Genomic DNA, 26,627 nt, shown 5'->3' with positions numbered 1-26,627 from the left:
CTTCTTGGTGCTTTGTTGTTAGCTCGCCTAACAAATATGATAAAAAACATAATAGAGAAAAAGAAATCTACTAACGTAACTCTATGGACAGACTCAAAGATAACGTTATGTTGGATAAAAGGTTCCAGTCAAAAGTGGAAACCATTTGTTGCTAATCGGGTCAAGGAGATTCAGAGCTTAACGGATATAAGCTCGTGGTACCACTGCAATGGAAAGGAAAACCCAGCTGACGCTTTGACAAGGGGTCTTACTGTTGACTCTTTACAAACCAATACTTCGTGGTGGTATGGTCCTTCCTTTTTGCATTCTGACTCTGAACATAGTGACTCTCATTCCTTTAGTTTAGATGAAGACTGTGCTAATGAACTTAAAAACTCTATTAAACATAATAGTGACTCTAACTACTGTTTAGCTAGTGCTAATGACTATAATTTCTTAACCAGAATATTTAATATATCTAATAATTATTTTACTATAATCTATGTCTTAAGTTATATTTTCAGGTTTTTTCATAACTGCAGAAATCCCAACTCAAAAAGAAAGGGACCTATTTCTCAGATAGCTTTAGAAAAAGCAGAAACTGAATTAATCAAAATGGTTCAGAAAGAATCATTCGCCATGGAGATAAGTAAGATTAAAAAGGGAGATCCTATAGCAGGTAAACTTAAGAATTTAAATCCATTTTTAGATGACAAGGAAGTCTTGCGAGTTTCTGGAAGACTTAAAAATGCAAATTTAACTGTTAACAAGAAATTTCCAATTATATTACCAAAGAACAGTAAACTAACTTATATCGTTATTGAGTATTATCATAAAAAGTATTTCCATCTTGGCGCACAATCACTTTTGTATTGTATTCGCCAAAAATACTGGCCGATTAACGGCAGAAACTTGTGTAGAAAAATAGTTCACAAATGTTTAATTTGTTTTAAAAATAATCCAAAACTTATTGAACAAAGTATGGGTAACTTACCCAATGAAAGAGTTACGCCAACATTTCCTTTTAATTATACTGGTGTTGATCATTGCGGACCGTTTTTTATTAAGTATAAACACCAAAGAAAGGGTTCTTTAAACAAAATATATGTCTGTATATTTATATGTCTTACTACCAGAGCCATTCATCTGGATATTGTTACTGATTTGACTACAGAAGCATTTATCGCCACTTTAAAGCGTTTTTTTGCTCGTAGGGGCAAATGTTCGAAATTGTTCACAGATAATGCTCGAAATTTTATCGGAGCTAATGCTGAAATTAAAAGATTAAACAATCTTGTAAAATATCCAGATGAAAGCTTAGCAAAATTTCTCACCAATGAGAGTATTGATTGGAAATTTATACCCCCCAGAGCTCCTAATTTTGGCGGTCTCTGGGAAGCAGGGGTCAAGTCATTTAAATTCCATTTGAAAAGAATAGTAGGAAATCAAGCTCTTACGTATGAAGAATTCTTAACTATAATTCTTCAAATTGAAGGTATATTAAATTCTAGACCTTTAACACCTCTGTCTTCAGACTTTGACGATTTTGAAACTCTTACTCCTGGACATTTTTTGGTTGGTAGACCAATAAATACTCTCGTTGAACCAGATATTTGTGAAATAAATGATAACAGGTTAAATAGGTGGCAAAAAACCACTAAGTATATTCAAAGATTATGGAAATTATGGTCACGAGATTATTTAAATAATTTACAATTAAGAGGTAAATGGCAATTTGAAAAAGATAATGTTGAAAAAGGTAGATTAGTTTTGATTAAGGAAGACAATCTTCCAATAAATAAATGGTTAACTGCTCGAATCGTAGAAGTTTATCCAGGTACAGATGGCAAAATTCGAGTAGTAAAGGTTAGATTGCCAAATGGCAATACTTTGAAGCGTAGTGTGAGACATCTTTGTTTATTGCCAGTCGAATAAATGTACGGTTTTACGAAATCTAGAATGTTACTGAACTATGTATTGGGAATATTTGTGTTTATATTTACTCTTTTTGTCAATGTATTATGTATAGTTATGTGCTTTGTGAATATTGTGTTGTCTACTATTGAAATAATTTAAATTATTTCAATGGGGGGGAGCATGTTAACGCTTAATAAGATCTGTTTAATTCTAAGAAATAAAGTTAACACCCACGCATGATCTTCTAAAGGATCATGAGTGGGTGTAAGTGGCGTTCATCACGCGCCACGAAAAATAACCATTCTCGTTCTCTCTCTACATAGAGAATCACGCGGGTCAACCGCTCCTCTCCAGTCCGACAAGGACGATTTGCTGTTTCTTATATCAAAATAAAATTATTGTTTGAATGATACAGTCCTCTGCTCAATTCATTGCAACACACGCCTAAAATCCCTCCACGCATGACTTTAGCATTAGCCATTGCTGCAAATAAAACTGTAGACTGTTCTGTTTCAACTTATACTGCACATTCAATTATTTTTTACTAGCTCAAAGATCACAAAGCTATCTGAAATCCCGTGTTTGCTTTGTTTATGTTTGTGTTCTTAAAACGCGTTTCTATAGAGTAAAACAATTTTAAATCAATGGTAATTTTAATAAATAAAAATAATAAACTAAAAATTAAAATCAATAGATAAAATTTCTTTTACGAGCAAATCCATAAAAAGTTTGAAATTAAAATTATATTTGATTTTGAAATTATATTATACGATTATATTATAAAATTATATCATATTCTTCCGAATTTAAAAATAAATTAATGTCCATAACTTTCAAAATTAAAAATAATTAAATAAATAACAACAATTTTGCAAGAACATTAAAGAACATAAGAATATTATTCAATAAAATTTTAGGTTACTTTGAATTTTCGATTTCCTAGAAATGTACTTTTAAATCGTTACTTTTTATGTTTAGTACTTGTACTTTTACTTGTACTTTTTACACGTTACTTTTTAAATAAGAACTTTTTACTTTTTACTCGTTACTTTTTAAAAGTAACGTTGTCATACATGCTTTATACCCAGTACGGTCAACATATGAAAAACAACTATATAAGAAAATGTGGTAATGCATAACCATCCCATTAATGTGACGTCAACGTGAAATAACCAATCATAGAAGGCAAGTGGCAGCACATTGCAGTGGAGCGTATGTAAAGGGTGTTCGATGGTATCGGAAAGCGTTAGCTCAGTGCAGAAAAGGGGCCTAAAGGGCTGAATCATTGGCCTTCAAGCCAAGAGTTAAAGTATTTCCGAAACGGGCAGTTCTGAAAACTGTGGTAAAAGCATGGCAAAATGGTACAATATAAAATCAGTGACGTGTTGAAAATAAGGTGCCTCACAGGCCAGAGGAGAATGACAGTTACGGAGATGTTTTCTGACCAACATACGTGCAACCGTTGAACAGATGACCAAACAGACGGACCAAGGAACTACCAATGGTGTCTTCTCAAAGACGGCGAACATTTGTTGCGTATGAGACCAGAAGATACTCGGTAAATGCACCTATAATGCTCATCGGCAACGACTGAACGTCCACTGAGTGGCCACTTTCCGCTGATGAATTACGTTTTATGATCCACCATACAGATTGACGTGAAAGCAAACATCCAGCAACAATTATCGGAAGGGTCAAAGCTGGAAGCATTATGGTCTGAAGAATGTTTTCGTGGCATTCTCTGAGTGCACTCATCATTGTGGAAGGATCAACAAAAGATCTTGTCTGCCCTTACATGGGAATAGCTTTTCTTCAGGATGATAGCAGAACAATGCAACTCGTCATACAGCTCGTAGTGTAGTACGTGCGTAGCTCGTTCCAAACTACTCTGGGGTACTACTAAACTGGGTTCCAAACTACTAATCTAGAATATGTAGGAGCACCTCGCCATGGATCCTCAACAGCAGTTGGCCACGGCATGGTTCAACATCCCGGTGAACACCTACAAGAACCCTCTTCTCGCGGCTGTTTACTCATCGAAAGTTTTTTGGCTTCTTACAGGTGGTCACATTAATATGACTGGACTGTGTATTTGTTAACGCTCAGTGAATATTTCTTTCGTTTACCTACCACTTTCGCTTTAAAAATGCAGTGGATCTGGAATATGGCTCCAAATATTTATATTATTAATAAATTTTGATGGTTACAATAAGAAGTCGGATAAGTTTGCAAAAAGGAGTAATTTTTAGCAAAATAAATATTGCTAAGGAAATTAAATTTTTTGGAGACTTCTTTTTAATGTATTGCTGACAGAAATATTTCCTTTAATAATTTGAAGTTATAGATAATCAGAGGTAGATGCAATGCTTCAAATGAGGTTTAAATTTACCAAAATCTTTGTTATTATGCATTAGGAAATAAGTTAATTCCGTTTTCTTTTTACGCTTCAGATTTTTGATCAACAATATTTTACGACACAAATTTCATGATATGATAGCAGTGCTTAGTGTCGACTCGACATCTGTCATGACTGACTGGTGGCGAATATTGATTTTATCCTATATTTTAGATACTGTTGAAATTTAAAAAAATATATATTCTGATTTTAATGCTATTACTCTGCTTTTGTACAGTCACAGAAAACAATCTTTCGGTAGGTACTTTATTTACGTCACACCAGAGCTGCGCTATGGGCTATAGGCGACCGTTTGGGAAACATCCCTGAGGATGATCCCAGGACCTGCCATCGCCATTTTGATCCTCTGCAGAGGGGATGGCTCCCCCACTTTAGTAGTCCGAAGACCTGTGCATGAAGTCGAGCCCTTAACGCTCAAACAGTTTAACAAGGGCCGATACCACGCCTCCTCGGTCCCTACGCAGGCTGGTGAAAGTGGTCATCCACCCGCTTACTGACAGCAGCTTGACTTCGGTGTTCTACTGGGAACCGTGTCTTTACGATCAGTCCACTGGGGACAACAATCTTTCGGAAAAAGCGTGCAGCAGATACGATTTTGTACCTTTCAAAATGAGACTCATTTCACACAATAAAACACAACCAGGATGCATCCCGAAATTTCGATAACATTCCCAATGAGAAAATATACCAAATTGTTTTATTTAACTCACGTTCTGCGTTCCTGATAGAATCCAGAGACTGAATTCTTTCATAACAGATCTATTCTCCCCACACAGTGAGATGAAAGTGGGGGGGGGGGGGCGTCAAAAAGGTGATTTATTTGACAGAGAGATTGGGTCTCTTTTTCACACAATTCAATGGCAAAGGCAGCCAAAATGAAAAGATCCCCTACGACACTTCATTTCGATTAAATGTGAGGAAGGGCATTCCGAATAATAAGTGCAGATTTATTGTTCAGAACAAGCTCAGGAATGATCTGCGTTATTTATATCGCTCACTTTATTTAATCAGGTACTTCAGAAAAGTTTTAGAGGGAATATCTAATTTATCTTTTAATATTGCTGGTTTTCTCATAATTTTTATGTACGTTATGTTATAACTGCCGTTGAACTGCCAATTTAGGGTTTACGACTACTCATCTTCAACCCTGTAGCCTTGTCATTTTGAACTCAATCCAGAAGACAAGAGAACCCCTAGATCAAGTATTAGGAGAAATCTACCTTCATGGAGGACTTTTTTGATGGAACTAACCCGCATTTGCGTTACATAGAGATGAAAACCGCTTAAACCTCCCACAGTTAGCCTGACGGCAAGTCTACCCCGTGATCCGTCTAGCACTGAGGATATTTTATGTCAGCACAGTGGTTGGTGAGAGTCTGGTGTGAAATTTGAATCGACCAGCCATGGCTGGGATTCGAACCCGGTTCACTTCATTGGAAGGGGAAAGCTCTCTCCTCTGAGCCACCACGACTCATGTCTGAATATTAACGATGCATCAATAAATTAAAAAAATTACATTATTACGAAAAAATAACATTATCATGAAAAAATAACATTAATTTAGTTCTACGGGTCCATTAGTATGGAAGTGAATCGTGACTTTAAAAGCAAAAAGATCGCTTGTTGATTAAGAAAGAAAGGTAATGAGGAAACTTTTCGAACATGTCATTGATAATGGAGAAACAATTTACAAAGAATGGAGAAGTATCATGTAAAACAGGGGTGTCAATCTCAAAAGCTAACTTGGGCCAAATAAACAATGCATAACATTAGGTGGGCCGCAAAAAAAATCAATGTTCATAGAAGCAAATATTTTTATTTTGAATAGTACATTGTAATAAACATATATAAAGTTAAATTATTGTTTACGTTCTGATACTTGACATCTCTTCTCTGCTACTATCTTTTCTATTTTAGGGAGAAATTTTATTGGCCGAGACTTCTTTCAAAATTGATCCAACGTGAGCGTTATTAATACGGTTTCGGACAGGAGATTTATTTCCATTCTAAACAGAAAATAATTGCTCTCACTGATAAGTACTTAATTAAAATAATTCTATAATGCTAAATAATTTTTATATGCGAATTTTCCAGTATTTTCAAACCTTGCGGTAAATATTCGTAAAATTCAAGAACACCCACTTCAATGAATTTTGCCTTCAAAATTGAATCGTACTGAATCTCAATCACTTCCATTTGCATATAACTGGGTATTGAGTCTATATTTATTGAGAAAATCGAAGAAAACAGACAAAATTTGTCTTCCAAAGAGTTAAAATCTTTAAACCTTGTTTCAAAATCTGTTCTAAGATTTGAATTTTTTTTCTGCTTACTTTTGTTACGATGCAGTATCATCTAAACTAGATTTGTTCTTGTTGCACGTTGGGAAGTGCGTTAAATCTTCATTTTTCAGTTGCCTTTCCCAAAGAAATCGTTTATATTTGAATACTTTAATTATGTCAAACATGTTTGTATTGATCTGATCCTTGCCTTGCAACAATAAATTTAAATCGGATAAGTGTTGGGTTATATCAACCATAAAAGATAAATCTTGCAGCCATATTTAATCGGGGAACAAGCTCGCATCTTGATTTTTAGTATGTAAAAACTTACATATTTCTTCTTTCGAATCCCAGAATTGTTTGAGAACCTTGGGGCAAGATAACCAACTTATCTCGCTGTAGTAGGATAAACCTGAATATGTACTATCTAATTGATAGCTTAATGTGAAACGGTCTCCATTTCAGCCAATTAGAATTTTACATTTTCGCGCGTACAATTTAAAATAATCCGCATAGTTTATAAATAAAGTATATTATAATTTTATATGCTGGTTTCATTTCTAATTCACATTTCCAAATTATTTTTACTTTGCTTCGGATATATTGACTGGGCCACAAAAATGATCACCTCGGGCCGCGAGTTTGACACCCCTGATGTAAAAGATAAGGAGATTAAAGTGTCGCAATCAAAGAATCAGTCTTCGATTCAAAACTTTGATGCACGTGAAAGTCCAAAATGAAGAAAATGTTTAGAGTATGTAGAAGAGAATAGGGAAAAAAATTAAAAACTAAGAACTGGAAATCTAAAGCCATGAAATTTAAAAATTGGAGGGCTGTCCTCAAGTCTCTCTCTGAGTCGTTCTCTCATGACTCTCAAAGGAGGTAATGAGGTGATCCAGGCTCAAATTCCATAAATGACTGATCGATTTGAATTCTGCTCGAGGCTCGTACAGGGTAAAATATCTTCAGGGTGAAATATCAGTGGTAGAGGAATGAATTTGAATTCCTTGCCGTCGAGATAACCACGTGAGGTTTTCCTCTCGATGTAACGTAAATGTGGGTTAAGTTCCATAAAAAAAAAATCTCGACATAGACTAGCTTGTCACAATGCTCGATCCAAGTGTTCCCATGTCTCTTGGGTTGGGTTTAAATTTATAAAGCTACGAAGTTTTAACTGATAGTCATTAAACACAAAATGAATTGATTGTTCAACGCCAGCTATAAAATAAAACACAAAAAAAAACAGCAAACGTTGTTAGGTGAAGGTCTCTTCCAGTGAAAAATTCAAGTCTCTTCTCCATAAGTACGAGCGGTAGATTAAAAACTTTGCAATTCAGACACACAGTGGCATATTTCGATACATTTAAGTATGATGCTATTTTTTCCAAAAGAACTTCAACCGATTTTGTGTTTCCTACTATTCCATGCATGATATGGTTATCTATTTGTTAAATTTCTTTTCCTAAATAAACAAAACTCTTTAATTTCTACTCCTTTGATTTGATTTTCTCTTTCATGGAAAAATCATTCATTATATATACATATGAACGCGTCTTAAAATATATCCCACTTCCCTCTATTCATGCTTTAATTTTATGTTTTGAAAACTGGCAACTTACTTAAGAAAACATTTCTAAATCATTTTTGCAAGTTATTAGTAAGTACATAATATCCATCCTGTCGTCTTATCCTTTTATATGTTCCTGTTTGTGTTTTGGTTTGTATTTTTCTTGAATAATTTCTGATTTTTATTAGGTAAAATTTTATTCAGTTGTTTTTCCATGACTTGGCATATTTACTAGTTTATTTATGGAAACATTATTGAATCCTAAACAGAAAACTTCTCATTAATTTTTTACTCTGTCGTGAAAAAGAACAGTTCTTTGATTAACTTCAGCGATTTCCTTGATAAAATTTTTGTAAGAGAGACATCAGTCAAATTCAGAACTCCCCGTGTATATTTGTTATGTAAAAAAATAAAATAAAAATAATTCATGAATTGTTCTATAATTTGTTTAGTTCTTGTTGGAGCGAAAAATATTCAAATACATAAAAATATTCAAAGTAAAAAGAACAAAACATATATATAAAAAGCTTACATTTAAAACACACGAAAAGTAAATTATCTCCTTAATTTTTAATCCGTAAGGAAAAGAAAAGAAAGAAAGAAAGAAAAGAAAGCGTTCAACATTTCAGGTTTTTAACATCATTTTAGATTTTCTTAACATTCAGAGTACGTCATTGTGCTTCACTTGTAATAAATATTACAATAGCAGATAAAGTTTTTTCCATTTTAGGTTTCATGTTTGTACTCCATTATATGCTTTAATCACGTCTCAAGGGAAAGAATGCTTTTTTTATGACTCTCTGAAGACACTCGCATATAATGCCAAATTTTTTTGTGAGATACGGTAATGTTGTTTTTCAGAAAAGCTCTTCTGTGAAAGAATAGCACACAAGCAACGCGTTGAGTAGACATTATTTCCTCTCTTATTTCTGGTGAATAAAATATATTTACACTTTTCTGAAGAGTTAGAATCTAAGGTATTTTGGGGAAACAATTATTAAGTCTCTGGAAAATAATAGCTGTAAGTAAGGCCCTTATATTAATGGCATTCGTTTTCTTTTTCCTTTTTACATCGATGCCTTTCATTTTGCTTTATCACGACGTTCTTTGTAGATTTTCAGTTCATTTTTTTAAGGTTTTGGTATATTAAAATTTTTTTTTTTAAATTTTATTAGAAATTTTTAGAATCACTAGCTCATTCCTACAACCATTACATATTTTGATTTGGTTTTAATTTTTAATAATTTTATTTAAGGTTTTATATTTTCCAGGAAAAGGATGACCCTTTATCCACCGGTGAGCTTCGGGGTTTGCAGCTCTGCTTAAATTAAACTAATGATCTTGGTATACTTGCCTACCACAACAGTTGACTATTTTAGATGTTGTTATTTGTTCTGAAATTTCTTTTATTCTGGTTCGACCCCTAAAAACATTTTTCTCTTTTGATGATAGCAGTTCTCAATAAGTGAGACACATCCTTTGTTTGTAAGTAGTATTTTTAAAATTATCCTCACAAAAACTCTTTTTATGATGATATTCTTAGTGGCAGAGGCTTCAGTATTGATCTGCAACAATATGAAAGAACTCTAAAATTTTTCTGCATAGGATGTGTTTGTGCTAAAAGGTTTATATTCAAATGTTTTTGCAGTGTTAGATGGCAATGATGTCTAATATTACAATGCATGGTGTACTCTTAAAGTACTTGAAATTAATTAATAGAAACGATATTTGTTTGAAATTTATTTATCTAAAAATGTTGTAACAGTGAAAAGAAAATGAAAAGCATTTAAATTGCAATTATTTTGATATTATTGAAATAAATTATCATGAAAAACAAAATTTTCAGACATTGGATAATTAAAAGTTCAATGAAATACAAAAAGAAATTTTAAGTTTTAGAAAAATAAAAATAGTTTCAATTTTCAAGAAACTAAAAAATGTTAGAAAACTCTTTGAGATGAAATCCTACAGCGTTCGTTTCATGAATCGTTCGTTTAGTTTAAATTTTATGTGTAAAAAGAAAAAATACAGATTTTTTGAAAAGCAATATTTTTTTACGATTTTTCCAATATATCATCTGCTTGAGAGGTGCCTTGGAGCCTAACTTATTAAAATCAATTCCATAATTTTTTTCTCAATTTCATTCTGTCAACTCTTTTGCATTTTGCGGAAGAATTCATTTTTATATTTAATGTGGTAACGAAATGTTAACATTCATAGTTGATTTTTGATTATTTACATTAAATTTAAACTGATTTTAACTGCCACTACAATTTACATAAATTAATCCTTGCTTACGGTGTTTCATGTTGTGCGATCACACGTAGTTCACATGTTGTACCAGTCCTAAGCAAAAGGTTAAGCATAGTTGTAGTAAGGAGTTATATTGTGCTGTAAGTATTGGTACAATGCGAATTGAACAATACAAGTAAAATTAGCACTGCTTTGAAGTTATCAGGAGTGCATTACTAGAATAAACAACATTTTTCTATCTTTTTGTTTTGTTTAATTGTAGTAAAGCGTGGTACTTTCAAATGTATGGGATTTCGGCCTTAAAAGCCTCTCTTAAATAATCATTTGAAAATGTTCTTATTTTAAGCTTTTGATTTTTGTGGGACTTCCTGTACCTCGGAAAACAGGATAAAAACTAATATTAAAACATTTTACAGCAAATTTTTTTTTTGAAAAATGAAGTAAAAGTATTTATTAATTTATTATCTGCACTTACTTTTCCCAGATTAGAAACGATCTTGTATATATGTTATAAATAAGGTATGAGTTTTGATGACAATTGGAAAAGATTTTGTTGCTTTTTTAGCATTTTTTGCTTTAGTAAGACATTTTTTTAACATTTTTATAACAAATTTTGAAACATTATTTTTATTTCAGAACATTTTGAGTAAATTTTTTAAGTTTAGAGCATTTTTTGAGATCTTTAGAAGCATTATATTGTTTATTTTTACACCCATCACACATTTTAACTGGGTTAAAGGATACTATTAATTGCATTGTAGTTTACCTACTTTCCTTCTGATAAGCCGAATCAAATTCCTAGAAAATTGTGTCCGTTTTTCGAAAGACTCGTGACAGGTCATGACTGGCGAATTCCCACTCGCAAAAACTACATTGACGATTATTATATGAAAACGAAATAAATTTTTAGAAGAACGGGAGAATATTTTTATTTTATAAGCATATTTTTCTATTTTTAAGAGCATTTTTTTTATTCTAGGTAAAAAAAAATTTAGGGGAGATTCTTAGGTCATAAAATGTCCGTTTCTAATTCTAACTGTTCATGACTCTTGGTAATCAGCACTCCACCCGAAAATAAGGTTGATAAGAGCTGCTTTTATTACTTCCCCGGGTTACAGTGTTTTTATGAATATTCAGACTGTCTGTAACCTATTTTGTTGCATAAACTATCTACAAGGGTTGGACAAAAATACGGAAATAATTCTGTACTAACAGCTCTATATAAACAGTCCTTATTTTAGCAGCAAACATTTTGGAGGATTTTTACTAATGGCAAAACTGTTGACACAATTTTAAAGACCATGCATGAAGCTTTTAAAAATGGTGACCTTTTTATCCACGCAAAATTCGGATTGAGGAAGTTTATAACTTCTTTCTAGCTTTTTCACGCCAGCAATTTTGAAATCATTTCTATAGGATTGATAAATTTTTAATAAAGTGTCTTTTTAATTGTAGGGGTATTGGAAAAAAAAAGACTTTTAACTATCTAGCTCATTTTGATCAATACAAATTTTGCGTCTGCAAAAAAAGACCCCATTTCTACAAGCCCTGTTATATCTTCTAGAATATTTGATGCAAAAAAAATTGCTTAGATAGAGTTAGCATCGAAGTGCTATCACTTTTTTCTTCAACCAATATATATGACTGATATAGAAAACTTTTTTTTTAAATTTTTAGTACAAAAAAAATTTTTTTGTAAAAAAAAAATCTATTTAATACAACTTTCTTAAAAAAAGATATAAAAGATAAAAAGACTTCTTCTTTTTAGATATAAATGAGGCGAGGCTCCAAAAAGGTCTGAAAATGTAGACTCAATGGTCTAAAAATGAGTATATGTCCCACTCGCCCCTACAATTCGCATACTTAAAGTCATTTTAGTAAAGATTGCATTTTTCTTTTCTGACAGATTGCTTGAATTAAGTCACAATGTTTGAGGCGTAAAGCTGTAAATGTTGAGAGGGGGGAGGGGAGAGAGATTACCTTGTCTTGGATTGAGAAAGTTGATGGGTGCCAGTCTTTGTTCTTCCAAAAGATCTTCTGCCCTCAGAGTAACGCCTTATGAAGATAAAAAGACATTTGAAATGAATATTTAAAGTCTGTTAGAATATATCCTTTTCAAACACACATTATCTTATTAAAAACTTCAAAAATAATAAAAGCGTGTGACTAACTTATAGAAGAACAAAAAACTCTCAAGAAACTATATAAAGTTAGTTTTATAAAATCAATTTAAAAATTTCAATATTTTCGGCTAAAATCACTCCCTTAAAGTATGCAAAATTTGTAAGCAAATTTTCAAAATTTAAAAGGATTTCCAGCTTGTCCAGTTATATCCAAATATCTGAAAATTTAAATACAAAATTCCCACGATTGTTAAACTTTTTAAGTTGTGGTCGGAGAGACCTTTTAAAATGAGTCCATTTTCTTCGAACTAGCAAAAAAAAAACATTTAATTTAATTTAGAGTTTGAAACTATTTAATTTTTAGATTACAATCGGAGAATCCTTTAATATTCGATTTTCTTCATACAAACAAAGAAAACTTTAATTTAGTCTCAAATTATTTAATTTAGTCTCAAATTATTTAATTTTTAGACTACAATCTAGTGTACAAATAACTTAATACAGAATTTTAAAGCAAAGTACTGAAAGTGACGAAATGTTCTCTTAACACTGTTCTCTAGTGATGTTCTCTTAACACTGTTTTTATAGGATGCTGCTACCTATGCGAGTAGTGAAGAAAATAAAACAGCAGCATTTTAAGTCTTTAACCGGAAGTTTATTTCTAGTAATGGTATATTAAAGTATTTTGATAAAAATTACAAAGCGGCGGATCATTTCTGTAAATAAAGGGAATTATATCTTACCTTGCCGATAAGATCTTGATATTTCCAAATTCTAAAAGAGAGAAATAAATAAAGGTTTTAGTGCTGGTATCACAATAAATCTATACATATATTCGTGCCAATAAAAGGCTTGGACCGAGATTGATTGAAACTTGTCTTTGCTCGGACCGTGTAAGAGATCATCCAAGCTCTTGAATGAGCATGTCTTAATATCACTGAACCAATCAGTTCATGATGTCAGCGGGAGGGGATATGATCATTTCATTTTCCGTTTCTTAAGATTTTAACCTAAATATATTCGGTTTGGATCGATTTCAGTAATTTTGATTGCGTTTAGCTTTAATCTGTACTTTGGCCTATAGGTTTGAATGAATTTATAATCCTAATTCATTTTTATTATTAAAATTAAATAAAATTATTAAAAGTAACTTTTTTTATTGAATGAAGTGAAGCGAGAAAGATATTCAAAAACTAATTTGTAAATAAGAAGGGATTATTTTATTTAATTCTGCCATGAAAGCATGATGCGCCCCCATTTTGCTGCGGCGACAGCCATTCTTTAGATCATTTTGTTCTCCTTTTACTCTTTTTATTTATAACTGAAGTAGCTGCAACCGTTACAATAACAGCAGCAACTGCAATTGTATTGCAACTCATTTTTGTTACATCAATTATTAATCTAAAGATAATACTAATAATTTCAGGAGCATTTCATGAGTATTTGTAAACAAAAATCGAAACGTGGACAATGGGCATGTGTCAAGTTCTTCGTCTGACCAATCAGCGACATTTAAGAATAGTGCGAATCCAACAAATCATCCAATTTCTTGGACAGAGAAATTCCTATATTTCTCGAGTTCAAAAATTTGGACAGTATAAACAGTCCTTAAAAATAAATTTATCATATTGTTGTTTCTAGTGACACTTGCCAATACCAACAAACCTGTTTGGGGCAACGAAGCGAATTTAAGGCAGAGGATGCGTTTCTTGTTTTCCAGTGGCGCCATCTATGGACAAGAATACGACTTCAGCCCCACATACGTCACAGTCCACTTTCAAGGCGGACTTATTCATCATACATCCACAGATCGTAATTTTGATCTGAACCAGAGAAAGATCCTTCTCCAATTCAGTACCCAGTGAGGTATGATTTGTTATTTGACATGGAAGACTTAATGACTCAACAGTTTTAGCTTGCACCAGTCACCATTTACCACTAGGGGAGTCTTCGCCCCACGGGGATCAAAATCACGACTTCTTGGACATGGTTCCAACACCCTACTAATAAGATTATCCCGACCCATTTATTAATTAGGTGGATTAAAGGAATATTTACTTTTGATTCCGGAGAACCTCTTCGTCGAAAATTCACTCTTCTTCGTTCTTCCTGGGATCTAGAAAAAAAGGATTTAAATTGGATAATTCTTAATTATTTCATACTTACAACAAGAAATGAAGAATACTGCTGAAATCACACAGTTATGCCTAATCACGTGGTAGTGAAAGGCGTATTAACGTAAAAAGCTCTTAGGTTTAGTTTATTATCACTCTGCATCAATTTTTGGATAAAGTTTAATTGAATACCTGCAAGCAACGTCATGTATATGTCACAAACCCGATTGGCTGCTGATTTATCCACACATGACTTCACTTGCAGATATCCAATTCATAATTAATCCTTTGCGATCTACGCAATTCGAAGAGATGTATATCGTGACCTAGTATCTCTTTTTGAATTTGAACATTCTAAAGGATAGTGTTTAGGAACACTTTATTTCAAATTAGCACTAATATAAACGCTCATATACACTTCAAAGAGAGTAGTCAAATCTACACACCAAAAATTGAGAAATCGTAAAAAAACACGAAACACTTGCGAATTATTTTCACTTTCAAATACACCTTGGCATACTATGAACATCCAGTAGATTGTTAACTGTCTCTTACGTCTATCATATCTTACTTTCAAATCATAGTGTTATCAAGTACCGAAAACACTAGCTTTAAGCCAAATTCTGAACATCCCTGGTATTCTAAGAACTTGGTGCAGTAAAACACCTAAATTAAAAGCAATCTTTCACAACGCCATTTTGTTAAGTTGTGTGAAATTTTCTTCTCTCAGACACCGCATCATTGAATCATTACTAAAATTAAATTGAATTTAAAAAAAAAATAAAATTTTTTTTAATTCAAATAAAATTGATTCCGAGTAGTCGAGGAACAATCTTGATCATTATTAGTTAAAAAAACAAAGTCAGTTGGCAATACATTTGTAAATCATGAAATAAAATAATTTCAAGAATTTAAAATAAAACAGTTTTCTATAGTTTTGCACTATAAAGTAGACATCGAGAGTATATTGTATAATTTTTCACTTTTTCCAATGACGCATATAACTCTTATAAACCACCAGTTCGAACGACTTTGCCTTAATCTCATTTGATGAAGCGTGTAAAATGATGACTCATAAAACAATACTTCAACCCCCCCCCCAGTACATTCAAAGATGGCAACACAACTTCCTTTCGTGGAAGAGAGCCAACTTCAAACATTCAATTTGAATGAACATTTGAAACAATTTTCCTCTTCTCTAATTGTTTTCGCATTTTTTTAAAGTTAAAAAAACTTTAGGTCAAATATTTCTTCCGAAATGTTCTGAATAAATGGATTTCGAGCTATAAAAAAATAGCATTCATGTTTTCTACCGTTTATAATCGTATAATTTTTAAATTTTTGTGGTTACAATAAAACACATACAAACAAACATGATCATACAAACAAGAATGTAAAAGAAGTATCTTCTCAAAACTTTCTCATGTCGAATATTTTTAGAAATAGAAAATGAATTTTTTTCGGAAAAATTACAATGTAAGTTTATCGCCAGTCAGTACTTTTCTATTCAATGCATCATTATTTTTGTCTTACTTTTAAAAATAAAATTATCATTGCTTTATTCAGACTAATAGTCAACTTTCAATACATACATAATTACTAGTGGCTATTCTTATTTTTCATGACTCTACTTTTCCGAGTGCTATTTTAGAATATATTTTTCTACTTCTTACAACTTATTTAGTTCTGAACTTTTTATCTCGGAAACTCGCAATCATTTTAACAACTTTGAGATATCGAGAGTATATTGTACTTATAAAAAAGTGTTACAAGATCCATAGTAAAAGATCTTATAATTATAGAATATAACTAAAATTATTAGAATATATCGTATATTTTGTGTAATGATTTTTATAATCTTAATAATATAAGCATGATAATTTATTTAAATAAACTCAATAAACAATAAATATGATAATTTATTAAAATAATAGTTTTTTTTTAAAAACTAGTTCATAAGAAAACAGATCTTTATTATTTGTTTATTGTTACTCTCCATAATGTCATAACAAAATTTTGGAAACTATTTATATAGTGGTTACATATACCAACCTTAAATGTACTGAATAGCAAATAAGAACAGTATTAGCTCGGATTAATGAGAAAAATATTGTTTTTGGCATTCACGCTCATCTATCTTGACTATTGTATCTATAACAATATATTCTTAATCAACAAACTCAAAATCCCGTATAATGATAATTTTTAGAAGGTATAATTGAAGCATCAGTTTTGGATAGTTTTTACGAGTTTCGAACCACTGTGCATTGTTTCCATGAATTCAGAAATTCCATGAAAAAGTAGGTATTAATTATCGATTATTACTTTATATACATTAATAACAAAAAGAAATCAGGTTTAATTTTTTAACAAACGTCACGTTAAAAATTACTAAACCTACTCTTTTTACAGTTTCATCAGTAAAATGAAAAGGGATTGCTTCGGGCAGTTTTTGCTTTGTTTGTTTTTCCTAGTTCTCCATGGATCATTTTTTAGTTTCTTTATAATTAGAGATGGGAACAAAAGGAATCTCCTTTTCAAAAATCATAATGAATTTATACAATATAGTGTTTAACACAGTGCCGGATTAAGCGTTCTAGGCCATTCAAATTTTTGGGGCACTTAGATTAAATTTTTTTTCTCGTATATTTTTCATTTATTCAAATATAAAAGTATTTATATATCTTTTCATTTAGGAAAGCACATTTAAAATAAATAATAAAAACTAAACTCAGTGGCGCGATAGCCATAGAGGGCTAGGGCCTACTGTGCCCATCTCAGTTTTCTTGACCTTGGGCTCTGGGGTGCAGGAGCAGATGTTCCGGTCTGGTGGTCAGCCGAACGCGGAACCCCCAGTGTTTCGTTCCCAAGCATGCTTGGTACTCATTTATCGAAGGGATGAAGGGCTGAGTCAACCTTGCCGGCCCGAGGATCGAACCCAGGACCTGTGGCACGGGAGCGGTACCACTCAAACACCGGTAGTTAAAATAAATAATAATAAATTAAATTTTACTTTATTTTGCTAAATTAGAACTAAAAAATAATCGCAACATTTTGAAGAAATTTGAAATTTTTTCACACTTTTCAAAATCAACGCTACTATAAAATTGGTATTCAAAAATCTTTTTTTCTGCTCTTGCAATCAATAAACTCATCGATAATGTTATCAAAATTAATTTCACGGAGAACATCTGATTCGATAAACTTCAAACTTAGCATGTCTAATCGTTTTTGAAACATGGCGCTTCTTTGCTCACTCTTGATTCGTTTCATTTTTGAAAACGAGTGCTCCGTAGAACAATTTGTTATCATAAGAGTTAGAAAAATGTGAAGAGCAATTTCAACATTGGATAAAAACAGATCCAAGTTTGTCTTGAAATAAAGTTTCGTGAAGTTCAGAATGAGTGAACTGAGTTTTTGATGGGAATTTTGATTTTATGCAACTCTGAAACTGTTTCAGTTCGGAATAAAAATATTCCAAATCGTCAAAATAAAAGTCAACTAAATTAGAAATCGCTTTCCAATGCGTATCTGATAACGATTTCAAAATCTTTTCATTTCCTATGTGTTTCTCTAAAACGTTCCAGCTATGAGTTGAACTTGAAAAAAACGCATACAATGTGTGTACAATAGAAAAAAAAATTCACTGCGAACAAGCAACATTTCACAGCATTTTGGCCAACTAAATTCAAGGAGTGCGTTGCACATGGTACATAAATCGCATAACTATAGATATTTAACATGATTGCTTGCATCCCTCCGTAAGTGTCGGACATGTTCGCAGCATTATCGTAAGACTGATGGCCTCTGCAGTTCTTAATATCTGAACGACAAATTTCGCTTAAACATTGTAAGACCTGATTCGCTATGTCTGCGCCTACGTGACTTTTTATTTCTAAAAAAGTCAAAAACCTTTCAATAGGTTTTCCATCTTTTGTAGAAACGTAACTAGTAACAACACTAAGTTGATCTACATGAGCGATATCTGGAGTTGAATCAACTGACACACTAAAATAGCGAGCGGCTGACGATAAATAACACGTTGTTCCTCTCCCTTTATCCGCATACGTAGAAATATGATTTTGTAAAAACGGGGCAAACGTAGCAACAAGTTCTAGTAAACCCAAGTACTTCCTATTATCTCCAAAAGGTTCATTTGTTCCTCGAAACGGTAATCCTTGTTCGGCTAACGTTATAATGACATTTGTTATTCTAAAGAAATAATGTAGAAAATTTTAAAAAAAGTGTACTTTATTAAATAATTAAAATTAAAAATTATTCTCAATTTGTTAACAAACAGTCTAAATTTTTTACATTTTATACGACATAAAAAGATTATGCTATAAGTATTTCAATACATAAAATTTGATTGAAAGTGACCAGTTGCATGAGTTTTTCTAGAGTATATAAAATAATAAACAAACACTTACCTTTTAGTAAATAATTTTGCAATTTTTGATTAATCAAATAGAATCACGAACACTAAATAATTATAAAACACTAGAAAAATTATGAGGCACTAAATAACTTCTATTTCATTTAAAACATCTCAATAATGTCAACAACATTTCATTCTTTGCTTCTTGTTTAAACAAGTCTCAACGCTATCGCACTACCTTCAATTTTTTCTCGCGCAAATCAAAATGACAAATTTGAGCTTAAAAAACATTGATAAATCTTATAATACATAAGCTATAGTGAATAAATATGATTAAAATTATGTAAAAAATGATCGTATTTTATTAATATATATTTGAAATTGATTTTTTTTAAATCATTGTTCTTCTTAATTTTTTAAAATTTATTTTCAAAAAATCCATTTTAAGGGGGCCCCCTAATCATGACCTAGTCTGACCTAATGGGTAATCCAGCACTGATTTCACAACAGAACCACTTTGTATGGATTATAATAATTAAGAATATTGAGTTAAAGAATTATTCTTCATACTTTTGTTGACTAAAATACAATAATGATTAGTACTTTTTTTAAAGGATTTTATTTTTTGAGTTTGGGGCCAACTTTTTCCCGACCACCCGTCTATGGATAAGAAATACTGGCAAGAAAGAATAAAAAAAGCTATACTTCCACTACAAATTGTGGGCAATTGTTGCTGTTCCAGAAACGATGACTGCGGCAAAGAATGCTTATCCTAACTTCTTACTCCGCATCCAAACAATTAATATTAAAAAAAAGAAAGACATTTTCGACATAATGGGTTCTTTTTATTTCTTAGAAGGAGGTGATGAGTTTAAAAAAGAATTTTTTTCTTTTCTTTCTACGCCTCTTCATTTGCTCAAAGAAAAGTCCTCAGGAATGAAAACAAGAAGATGCGTGCAGAGCCTTCGAGAAATCCCAGGTTATTCTCCTGCTTATTCAAAAGAAATAAGGCACGCCATCAAATAGAACAAATTACAGGAGAGAAAGGAAAAGTCCCACGAGAATTTCGAACTTCTGAGGTGGACACGATCCTGGAATGAGGTTTTTCATAATGAATGAACCCTCCCGACGACATCTCGCGACAACAGAGGGGGAGTTCTTAATATTTAATGGTCCAGCTTTGCAACGGTATTTCCTTGTTTAAGAATGTATGGGCGTCTTATGCTAAAAATGTGAGCAACATTGTTCAATTTCTCGTAGAAAATACTAGTAAAGCAACTTTTATGGTGATCAGTAAGGCCCAGATTTTGATGATATTTGCATTTTTGGACATTTTTTGTCCATTAGAGCATTTTTTTAGATTTATAGGGAATTTTTTTTAAAATTTTGGGGCGTATTTTGCATTTTAAAACATTTTTTAAGTTTTTTGTTAATTTTTTCCAATTTTATTATTTTTTGGGGCATTTTTATTACATGAAATGCTAGATTTGTCTTATAATTTTACATTTCATATTGTAACTCTCAATATCATCTGCATGCCATTATGTTTTTCCATTATGTTATTGATTGATATAAAATCTTTAGAAGTAATTCTTTGTTACAGCTTTCCCATTTTCTCTGATTTGTATGGTTTAGATTAGAACATTAAAATTTTCTAGGAAGGAATTTACTATTGTCCACTATTAAAAGAAACTGTGGGGAGGCATAAGAAATAAAGTCTGAAAATTCGTGAAAAGTTAGAGCCAAATGATTCAAATGTACCCCTGGGCTTCTCAATAGTCAACAGCACAAATGAACAATTGTGTATTCAAATGAACACCTGTGCTTAAAACTGGTTGAATCCACCTAGTGCTCTTATAAGTCAGAGCAGATATTAACATGATTGAGCAAAATTTCAAGTATCTTAGTAAGTGCCATTAGAGTGAGCTGCAATCTCATATACATTAGTTTTCATTTTACATTAGTTTGATGAAATAAAGAGTACGTAGTGTTTGAAGAAATGCTTAAAACCAAACGATCTAAGTTTTGACATTTGCGGAAGTTTGTTTCAGAGTTTGGTGAAAACGTGTTTTCTACTGATGGAGTAATTTTGTTTTGCAGACACTGTGAAACGAAAGTTGTAGCTGAAAAACGTTTTACTGTAGTTCAGCATATTGGAAGAGATAAACATATCGTGGCTTTGAAAATTGCTGAAACGAAGAAACAAGCATCTCAGCTTTTACTAGAGCAGACTAAATCATCTACTGCTTCAAAGAGGTCACCATTTTATAAAGAATTGTGTGATGTTTTTGTATCAGCAAATATTCCTTTAGTCAAACTAAACAATTCTAAATTTCGCCAGTTTTTAGAAAAACACACTGGATATGTTGTGCCTGATGAATACACATTGCGTAAAAACTGCATTAATGACTGCTACATTGAAACTTTGGACAAAATTAGAGCTTGTGTAAAAGATGAAAAAAATATTTATGTCAATTGATGAAACAAATGACGTTGAGGGTCGTTTCATTGCAAATGTTATAATTGGGACACTTGACATTTCTTATACATCTTGGGACGTTTCTTATATCCTCAAAATAATCAGTGTAGTTCATTCTTGATGAGAAACGTCAATTTCAATTTTTCTTTTGTAACGAGTACATTCAACAATTTATTAGAAAAGTATAACAATGATGGAGATATCAAAAGTTAAGCATACAAAGTTTAGAGTTGCATACTCGCAGGAAGAAGAATGCGTAATATACAGTCTATCTACATATATGAAATTTTTCTACATTTATGTGTGATTTTAATATGCTTGAACGTAATCAAAGTTATTTATTTATTTAATGATTGATTATTTTACATAATTTTATTCAGTACATATCAGCAACAAAAACATTTTTGATTCTTTCTACAGTGGATAAAAAGATTAATTTAAGCAATTTATGGTTCATCTAACATAAAGACTTAAGTTGAGTTACTTACTATTAGCTAAAAATGACTGTTTTTTGAACTTCTCTGCTAATATGTCATTTTCCGGGCATTCAAGATTTGGTGAATTTATATTTAATTTTTTTTCTTGAGCAAATGTCAATAAACTACACTGCTGTATGTAAGATATTAATAAATGTAACTAAATAAGTAAACAAAAAAAAATTAGATTATTTTGAAGACTTTAAATTTTAAGAAATTTTTTGGTCCGAATTATCATGTTTCCAAACAATCATCCTCATTTATATATGTATACACTTTTATACGACACTATTATAATTATGCTAGTTGAAAAAATTGATATATACATTTGCTGCTTATTTATTCATTTATTTTTCTTATTATTCCTCCAAGAAACTCCTTTCTGTTGGAGGATAGTTTAAAGTAATAGGCAAGTTTGTAGATGATAATAAAAATTGATAAAAAAACTATTAAAATATTGCGTTATTAAAAATGAGACAATTGATTGTTTATAATGGGTAATTTTAACTCTCAAACTAGTTATGACTCCTAGTGAATGATAAATATATTTTTCTCTTTGGTTTTTCAATAAATTATATCTCGAGTAAATTAGAAAATCGAAAATAGATCTATTTTAGAAATATTTTGCTTATTTAATTATTATTTTGCTACTAATTTAAGTGATTAGGAACGAAAGCTACAGCGCCGGCATTAATACAAGGTTTAAAGTTAACAGAATTTTCAGAGTTACTTGACAACGTCCAGAATTACCTAGCAGATGGAAACAAATTTTTGCTCAAACATTGATTGATATAATAAATATTCGACAATTATTCAGCGCACGCGTCATCTTGCTTGGGTGTCAGAATGAAACATAGTTCACTACTTCAGGGGGACCTCTCAGTCACTCATGCATCTACAGACCTCGGAAATAAACACGTTCCATTTTTTTTATTTTTTATTATTTTTTTTTTGTGAATTTTAGTTATTCTTGTTGGGATAAGAATGTTTAGCTAGAAAAATTATCCAGCGAATATTTTTAATTTTCAAACATTTTTGAGAAGTTTGTCCTGATGACTGAACTCTTTTCTCCAGTAAAATGAATAATAAGAATCGAAGGTTTGATGAGACGACCCTCTATTTGTTTGAAAGTGGCACTCATATGAGTACAAAGAAAAGTCCTTTGTACGGACGACAGCAGTGCTCGGTCATCATCTGGAAGATAATTCTGGAATGAGGAAACATTTACTACAAAGAATGATCTTTTAGATTACGTTCCTGTAATTTCCTTACCATAGTATATAGGGTCAAAAATAAGAATCCATTTTTAAAAAGAGTTCGCTATTCCATCTTATCAAAAATTATCAGAAGCGTTGTTCTTCTCATCTAAATATTTAGAATAAACTTTATGCGTGATTACAATTCACGGTTTAGTTTTTAAAGTTGAAAAAATATCTGTATGTATCTTAGCTGCGTGATATGATTGGTTTATCTTTTTATTTCAGGGAAAGAATATGCAAATTTAATGAAAAAAAAATGTAAAAGATTTTAGAAATAAATGACTTATATCAAAATTTTCATTGACAACAGTTAATGAGCTGGTTGAGCCAACCGACTCCATTTAGACAACTCAATCTTCATCGATTTCGTTCCATTGACAAGCCTTATCACATTGCTGGAATAGACAATCTCACACAAGAATAAAATATTGATATTCAATAAATGTTTGGTTTCTGTTTTTGAACACTTTCTACTTCATCTAGATATTCGAACCTCTAACAGAGAAATATCTGTACCAAGAGTAAATATCGAAAAGCATAAGGAAGAAATTTTCCTGTAGCCGAATACCCAACATGTGGTGATCAATACTGCCAGTTGAGTTGGAGGAAAGATATCCGGTTAATGAAGGGTCTTTTGTCCGGGATCACAGGTGGAACGAAGGAAACTCTGGCGAGATTGTATTGATCGCCGGACCCTTTATCTAAAAGTCCAACAGGTTGAAAAGAGATAGCCTCAGGTGTCGAAGTGGATACCCAGTGCTTCATCGATTTCGTTCCACTGCAATTTAAAGCATTTCCAGGAGTCTCCATGAAGAGAGCTAATAAATTTATTTGTTTGTTTTAAGAACATTTTGAATGTTTATCATTGAAGTTTTGAACCTGAATTTCACATTATATTATTTGAAAATCAGTCTTTAAAACACTTGTCGACACTTAATATGAATTAAATTTCGTAACTGTAAGCGTCACCCTTTACTTAAAACTCCACACATAGGTTCTTTATATTCTGGATTTTATTAAACAGCCAACTACCACACTCGCAATTTGCAATTTATATTCAATATATTAACAATTGAAAACTAAAGTTTTCAGAATTTTCGGTTATTTTATAAAAGCCTCATCACAAAACAGATAAAACAGAGTTTTATATGCATTTTGGAATAATTTTCATGCGGTGATGTGGAAAATAATTTTAAATATATAAAACAAGGAATATATATATATATATATATATATATATATATATATATATATATATATATATATATATATATATATATATATATATATATATATATATATATATATATATATATATATATATATATATATATATATATGTGGTGCCAGCTCCTGTACACCAAGCCGATCTCAGTTCTCTGTGGTGCCAGTTCCTGTGCTGTAACCTGATATCAATTCTCTGATCCGTCAGTTAGAAGTCGCCTTAAGCTAGAAGTCCCGCAAGTCAATGCAAGCAGAAAGCTCATCCCTGTGCACGACGAGGAAGCAGTGGGGATTTCCCAGAGGAAGAGCGGGATAGAGAACGGACCGAGAATGACGTGTGGATATGCACTTCAAAGAGAAGTCATATTATACAAAACTTTTAAAGACGTTCCATACTTATTATTATTTTTTGTTATTTAATCGTTAATTGTTAATCGTCCGTCCAATGTAAATTTAATCTTCAATATATATGTTTTTGTTTAAGAACGTGTCTTTTATTTAAGACGACCACTCATGCCGTCCCCACAATTTTCAGTAGTGGGATAAAGAAAAAATTGATAGTGAATGAATGGATTATGAAAAAGTGAGATTCTAAAAAAAAAAAAATTTTTTTTTTGATCATGAAACGATTGGATGATGAATGTAAAAATTGATGATGAAAAAATTGGATTATGAATGAATTGATAGTGAAAAAAATTGAACTGTGAAGAAATTTCAATTTGAATAGAAAACAATTTTCATTTTTTTCGAAACAAATACTTTTCATTCTCATGAACAATAAATAACCGAATGACGTTGTGATGAAACTTTCGTTTCTTGTTTAAGCTCATATCTGCAACAACAATTGGGGTATGTACATTTTTTTCATTGATTTAAAATGATTCTTAACGATATTAAGCAAGTAAGCAAAGCATTGAAGAATTTTAAGACTGACAAAATAAAACTTCTACATAAGTTTATTTTCGATGTAGAAGGCGATCGGTCAAACCGAAAACGATTAAGAAATTTTAATGGTTTCAGTTTTATTTTGGATAGCGAAGAATTTAAAAATAAATTGAAAAATATCGAAAAAGAATTCACTCTAAACCAGTTAATAACTGTTTCCAATATTCTAAATATTTCATATGAAGGCAATAAAACAGAAATTGCAACAAACATTTTGACCTTGTTAATTGATTTGAATGAACTCTCTCAGCTTCTTAATGACGCCGCCTACGCGTCTAGCTCCTGTGAGTCAGACGATGACTCCATGGAACACATAAACAATCAAAACGAAAGTGAAACTTTAACTAAGAAGAAAGAGAATGATTTTTCAATGCTGTGCAATAATGAAAATAAAAACATTGATTCTTGCTTAAGAGATAAAAATAATGCCTGTAGAAATTTTGAATTTCAAAATGTTGCTATTAATTATTCTGATATCGAAAGTACTATTTCTAAGTATAATGCAGAATCGCATGAAAATATTGTTCATTGGATCGAACATTTTGAAAATATTTCAAAATTGTTTAATTTGTCTGATTTACAAAAATTTATTTTCGCGAAACGATCTCTTGGTGGTAACGCCTCTTTATTTGTCAGAACTGTCCCGGAAATAAATTCATGGCAAAAATTAAAAGAAGCTTTGATTGATGAATTTTCTTTTGAAATTAATTCTGCTAATTTGCATGATCTCTTAAATAGACGTAGAATGAAGGATTCTGAATCTGCTCAAGAATATTATTTAAAGATGAAAGAGATCTGTAATTTTGGAAAAATAGATGATGCTGCTTTTATGCATTATGTAATTAAAGGGATTAATGATAAACATGAAAACAAAATTGTTTTGTACGGCTGCAAAAATTTGTCGGAATTTAAAGAGAAACTTAAAGTCTATGAAATAATAAAAAGTGATTCTGCAAAGAGTAAAAACGCTTTCGATAAAATCAAAACAAAACATGACTTTGATAGTAAATATAATTCGTATGATAGAACAAAAGCAAAATATGATGATAGGTATAATGTAAGAAAAGATGTTTCAAATAGGAATAAAAATAAATATGAAAATAATAATGAAAAGATAAGGTATAATACTGATGTTGAAACTTTTAATAATAAATTGTGTTACAATTGTGGTTCAAGAAATCATATTTCAAAATATTGCATACATAAAGATAAGGG

General features: G+C 31.4%; 1 protein-coding gene across 2 annotated transcripts in view; it reads right to left on the bottom strand.

Annotated features, from left to right (window-relative positions):
• LOC107437036 (uncharacterized) overlaps positions 1 to 26,627 on the bottom strand; it is a 364,659-nt gene that overhangs the window by 65,281 nt on the left and 272,751 nt on the right. For both annotated transcript variants that reach the window (XM_071181567.2, XM_071181568.2), the window contains 3 exons: positions 14,596 to 14,653; positions 13,281 to 13,311; positions 12,395 to 12,469 (listed from right to left, as the gene is read on the bottom strand). In XM_071181567.2, the coding sequence (XP_071037668.2) occupies positions 12,395 to 12,469; positions 13,281 to 13,311; positions 14,596 to 14,653 (164 nt within the window). The remainder of the gene's footprint in view (positions 1 to 12,394; positions 12,470 to 13,280; positions 13,312 to 14,595; positions 14,654 to 26,627) is intronic.

The sequence above is a fragment of the Parasteatoda tepidariorum genome, chromosome 4, assembly GCF_982258835.1.
Source record: "Parasteatoda tepidariorum strain Cologne lab strain chromosome 4, Ptep-v5.0, whole genome shotgun sequence".
NCBI lineage: Eukaryota > Metazoa > Arthropoda > Arachnida > Araneae > Theridiidae > Parasteatoda > Parasteatoda tepidariorum.
The sequence above is the reverse complement of the archived record's forward strand: the minus strand, read 5'-3'. Positions and strand labels throughout refer to the sequence as shown.